Source organism: Tupaia chinensis, unplaced genomic scaffold (genome assembly GCF_000334495.1).
Source record: "Tupaia chinensis unplaced genomic scaffold, TupChi_1.0 Scaffold139785_1, whole genome shotgun sequence".
In the NCBI taxonomy this organism is placed as follows: Eukaryota; Metazoa; Chordata; class Mammalia; order Scandentia; family Tupaiidae; genus Tupaia; species Tupaia belangeri.
In genome coordinates, this window is record NW_006199665.1 from 674409 (window position 1) to 680094 (window position 5686).

The 5686-nt window shown below is 54.2% G+C and overlaps 1 protein-coding gene across 1 annotated transcript in view; it reads left to right on the forward strand.

Annotated features, from left to right (window-relative positions):
- Positions 1-5686, forward strand: part of NOTCH3 (notch receptor 3) — a gene marked incomplete at its 5' end in the record, with an annotated part of 57086 nt that overhangs the window by 10579 nt on the left and 40821 nt on the right. The window contains 9 exon segments of the mRNA XM_027765867.1: positions 1-120; positions 226-348; positions 716-949; positions 3132-3287; positions 3382-3567; positions 3939-4052; positions 4301-4414; positions 4899-5132; positions 5255-5365. The exon segment at positions 1-120 is cut by the window's left edge and continues 207 nt beyond it. Of these exon segments, the coding sequence (XP_027621668.1) occupies positions 1-120; positions 226-348; positions 716-949; positions 3132-3287; positions 3382-3567; positions 3939-4052; positions 4301-4414; positions 4899-5132; positions 5255-5365 (1392 nt within the window).

Sequence of the window (5686 nt, forward strand, 5' to 3'; positions counted from 1 at the left end):
GGGGCGCCCCGGGGCCATTGTGTGAGAGCCCGGTGGTGCCCTGTGCCCCGTCGCCATGCCGTAACGGGGGCACCTGTAGGCAGAGTGGCGATCTCACTTACGACTGTGCCTGCCTTCCTGGTGAGCGAGCCGTGGCCGGGGAGGCCGCGGGGGTGAGGGCGGGGCGGCTCGCCGGCCTGGCGGTGACCGTCCTTGTCCTCTCTCCCGTCCCCCACCCCGCGCTAGGATTCGAGGGCCAGAACTGTGAAGTCAACGTGGACGACTGCCCTGGGCACCGCTGTCTGAACAAAGGCACGTGTGTGGATGGCGTGAACACCTACAACTGCCAGTGCCCTCCGGAGTGGACAGGTGGGCATCGGGACTGAAAGGATTTTTTTTTTTTTTTTTGGAGAGGTTTTTGCTATAGGGCGCGTGCGCTCGCCAGAAAGACAGAGAGAGACAGAGAGACAGAAAGTGAGAAATCACCCCCCAGGGGGGATGGCCACGCCGCAATCCCTTCTCCTCCATTCTCCTCTCGGGATCTTGGGCCCTCCCGCCCACGCGCCTGGCCTGAGTTTAAGCCACCGGGTCCGGGACGCGAACCGCAGTCGACTACGTGGGAGTCCAGTGACATAGCTATTATGCTGGTCCCGGGACTGAAAGGATTTGGGGCGGGAGAGCCTGGTGGGCACGGACCAGGTGGTTGCACTGGTGTGTCTGTGTGTGTGTGCCACAGGCCAGTTCTGCACCGAGGACGTGGATGAGTGTCAGCTGCAGCCCAACGCCTGCCACAATGGAGGCACCTGCTTCAACACCCTGGGTGGCCACAGCTGCGTGTGTGTCAATGGCTGGACCGGGGAGAGCTGCAGCCAGAATATCGATGACTGTGCCACGGCCGTCTGCTTCCATGGGGCCACCTGCCATGACCGCGTGGCCTCCTTCTACTGTGCCTGTCCCATGGGGAAGACTGGTGAGTGGCCATTTTCCCTGATGGCAGCAGGGAGCCATGGTTGGTTCTTGAGCGTGGCCTTCGAGCTACGCTTTCTCTGTCTGCTTGGGCCTGTTCTTGCTTCTCAGGAGAGGACTTTTGCTTTTACTAATAAACTTTTCCTTTCGCCAAAGAAAAAGAACAAAAGATAGAGTCTGACTTGAGTGTTAGAAATATTAGGCCAGGGGCCGGCAGGTGGCATGGTGGGTAAGGCACTGGACGCCCTCATGGCTGACCACAGCAGTTCAATTCCTGGACCTGGTGGCTTGCTTTCTCACTTTCCCTTTTTCTCTCTTTCTTTCTCTGGTCATATTAAAAAATAATAATAAGAGGCCAACAGATGGTGTAATGGTTACATTGTTGGACTCCCATATAGTCGACTGTGGTTCGAGTCCCAGAGCTGGCGGCTTAAAACTCACATCAGGTGTGTGTGCGTGTGTGCCCAGTATCCTGAGAGGAGAATGGAGGTGAAGGGATTGTGGTGTGGCCATCCCTTTGTGGGGGGGGTTATTTCTCACTCTCTGTTTCTCTCTGTCTCTCCAGTGAACACATGTGTCCTATAGCAAAAATCTCTCTTTAAAACTAATAATAAATAAAATAAAGTGAAAAAATTCTAGGGGCTGGCAGGGGCCATGGTGATTAAGGGCGCCAGACTCCCAGATGGCCAACCATGGTTCGAGTCCCAGATCTGGCAGCTTGCTTTCTCACTTTCTCTCTCTCTCTTTCTGGCTCTGTCCCTCTCTGGTCAGATAATAAATAAATAAATAATTTGTAAAAAATTATTAAAAAAAAAAAAAAAAGGAAAGATTAGGCTGAAGGCTGGATTTGGGGTGAAGGGTAAGAGAAAGCCGGCACCTGGCCCAGAGTAGACGCCATGGGGATGGGGAGTTATTGGGAGGCAGAGTTAAAAAAATAGGGATCTTGAAAGTGGGAAGGTCAGAGAAGGTGTTTAGGAGGGGATCTTGACTGGAGGTGGGACACACAGAGGACACTTGGTGGGTAGGACCCTTTTGTAATCAGAAAATAAGCCAATAGATTTTTTTTCCTAAGTTTTTTCTTTTTAGTTTTTGCTATAGGGCATGTGCATTCACCAGAGAGAGACAGAAGCAGTGACAGAGACAGAGGGAAAGTGAGAAATCACCCCCTAGAAGGGATGGTTATGCCACAATCCCTTTTCCTCCATTCTCCTCTGGGCGGGGGTGTGATTTCTCCTGTTTTGTCTCTCTGTCTCTCCAGCAAGCACACACTATATATATTTTGCTATATTGCAAAATCTCTAAAAACAAACAAACAAAATTGATGGATTAAGCTAACAGTAGTTGAATCTAGGTTGTAGGTATAGTAATGATTAACTTTTTTTTTTTTTTTTTATTTTGGAGAGGTTACCATGGGGCACGTGCACTCACCAGAGAGAGAGAGAAAGAAAGTGAGAAATCACCCCCCGGGGGGTGGGGGATGGCCACGCCGCAACCCCTTCTCCTCCATTCTCCTCTCGGGATCTTGGGCACGCCTGAGTTTAAGGCACCAGGTCCAGGACTCAAACCATGCTTGACTACATGGGAGTCCAGCGACATAGCCATTACGCTAACTGCTGGTCCCAACATTTTTTTTTTTTAAAGAATTATTTTATTTAACTTTATTTACTCTTTTATTTTCATTGGACTAGAGAGGGACAGAGAGAGAAAAAAAAGCAAGCCACCGGGTCTGGGACTTGAATCACAGTCAGCCATGTGGGAGTCCAGCACCTTCACCATGTCACCTGCCTGTCCCGAGTAATGATGAGCTTTTCTATATGTTTGGTATTTTTTTTTTTTTGAGAGATTTTCACTGTAGGGCACGTGCGCTCGCCAGACAGACAGAGAGAGACATAGAGACAGAAAGTGAGAAATCACCCCCCAGGGGGGATGGTCACGCCGCAATCCCTTCTCCTCCATTCTCCTCTCGGGATCTTGGGCACTCACGCACACGCGCCCGGAGTGAGTTTTAAGCCACCGGGTCCGGGACACGAACCGCGGTCGACTACGTGGGAGTCCAGCGACATAGCCATTATGCTAACTGCTGGTTCCCTATGTTTGGTATTTTTCATAAAAATGGATAAAAACCAGCCACTGCAGGTTAATAACAAAAAACAAGCGATTTGTTCCTCTTCTTTGCCCCTTCCCAGGGCTCCTGTGCCATCTGGATGACGCCTGTGTCAGCAACCCTTGCCATGAGGATGCGATCTGCGACACAAATCCTGTGAACGGCCGGGCTATCTGCACCTGTCCACCTGGCTTCACGGGCGGGGCGTGTGACCAGGATGTGGACGAGTGCTCCATAGGTGAGGAGCACGCCCACCATCTGGGGCGGGACTGGGGATAAGGGGGCGTGGCCTCTGTTGGCCCCGCCCACACCTGCTCTCCCCTGTCCTGCAGGTGCCAACCCGTGTGAGCACCTGGGCCGATGTGTGAACACGCAGGGCTCGTTCCTGTGCCAGTGTGGCCGTGGCTACACCGGCCCGCGCTGTGAGACCGACGTCAACGAGTGTCTGTCTGGGCCTTGCCGCAACCAAGCGACATGCCTCGATCGCATTGGCCAGTTCACTTGTATCTGCATGGCAGGTGCATGGTGGGCGTGGCTTGGGCGGGGCCTACTGCCAGGGGTGGAGTTAAGGCTGCAGAAAATCCCTGATGGGGATGGGATGGACCAGGATTTGGAGTGGCTGGGCCGAGGGGGGGGCTGGGCTAGGGGATGTGGTAAGGTCCAGATAGAGCCTCTGGGCAAGTCTCGAACCAAGGCTGGGATGGAACTCAATATTAAGCTCGAGGCCTATAGCCTGGAAGACTGAATCTAATCTTGGGCTTGGGGTGGGGGTCGAGACTAGGGGATCTGTCTAGGTTAAGGGAGGGGAGAACCTCCCTGCCTTTGCACCTTCAGCAGACCAGAAGGTAGGCCCCCAGGTTACCTTCTCATCCCTTTCATGCGCCCCCAGGCTTCACAGGAACCTTTTGCGAGGTGGACATTGACGAGTGCCAGAGTAGCCCGTGTGTCAACGGCGGGGTCTGCAAGGACAGAGTCAATGGTTTCAGCTGCACCTGCCCCTCGGGTGAGGACTCTGGGACAAGGAGCCTGAAAAAAAACTATGGGTGCCGAGGCACAAGCGCCAGGGTGGGGCTTTATATGACCATGCTGGTGGATAATTTAAAATAGAAACCATGTGTCTTGAAAAAAAACCCATTGTTATTAATTTAAAAATCAAGTTAATGGGTTTCCCCACCTAAACAAGGCAGGGCTGGCAAAGGGTGATGGTTCTGGCTCTATCTGGGACTGTGTCCATTCCGCTCTCCACCTCAGGCTTCAGCGGGTCCACGTGTCAGCTGGACGTGGACGAGTGTGCAAGCACGCCCTGCCGGAATGGTGCCAAGTGCGTGGACCAGCCGGATGGCTACGAATGCCGCTGCGCGGAGGGTGAGGGCGGGCCAGTGATAGGTCGGCAGGAATCTGGAGGCGGAGCTAGTGGGGGAGAGGACCAATAACAGACTGGGAAAGAGGTAGGGGTGGGAAAAACGATGGGGCAGGGCCAATGACAGAGCTAGAGGGTGGAGTCATAAGTAAGGTAGAACTAGGGGTGGGGCCAAAGGGTCTGGCAGGATTAGGGGTGCTTGTCACTGTAGGAGGCTTGTGCAAATCCTTCTATCCTCCCTAAGGACTAACCGTGGGGCCGTATCTGGGGGTGACATTTAACTATAGGAGAGTCTTGGAGTAGAGGTGAATCCTAGAGTTGGCCCTGGATAGAATTAAGGCAGACTATGGGCGGGGCCTGAATTGAGCTGGCTTTCGGACAGCTCAATGGGCGGGGCCTGAGATAGAGCTGAGCCAGGATTGGGCCAAGGCCATAGTCATGGGCGGGCCCTTGACATGTGGGCGGAGCTTAACCTTCTGGTCCCTGCAGGCTTTGAAGGCACGCTGTGTGAGCACAACGTGGACGACTGTTCTCCCGACCCATGCCACCACGGGCGCTGCGTGGACGGCATTGCCAGCTTCTCCTGCGCCTGCGCCCCAGGGTACACAGGCACACGCTGTGAGAGCCAGGTGGACGAATGTCGCAGTCAGCCCTGCCGCCATGGGGGCAAATGCCTCGACCTAGTGGACAAATACCTCTGTCGCTGTCCTCCAGGCACCACAGGTGGGGTTGGGGGCTGGGGCGGGATAGAGACAGTGCACCCGGAGGGGCACAGAGGGTTTGGGAATGGTCTATCTGGTGGGGCACAGGGGTGGCTACTCCTTGCCGTGTTCCCGCACCCCCAGGTGTGAACTGTGAGGTCAACATCGATGACTGTGTCAGCAACCCTTGTACCTTTGGAGTCTGCCGCGACGGCATCAACCGTTACGACTGTGTCTGCCAGCCTGGCTTCACAGGTGGGCAAGCAGGTGCCATGGAGGGGGGGGGTCCTTCGTGTTTGAGAGTGGAGTCGTGCGTTTAGGGTTGGTTGCATTTTGCCTCCCCGGACCTCCGTCTTTGCACCCACTTGTCCAAGGAGTTTGGCTGCACTTTGCTCCTAGCTCGGGCTCCCCGATTGGCACGAGTTGTCCCCATCACTATTCTGGAACATAAATAAAGGCATCCAGACTCAGGGGGTTGTGTCCGAGTGGGGCCAAGATAGTCCTCGGTGGAAATGAAAGTGACTAAATGTAAATTTGGGGCCAAACAAAGCAGTTCTGGGTTATGGAGGGGAGGGC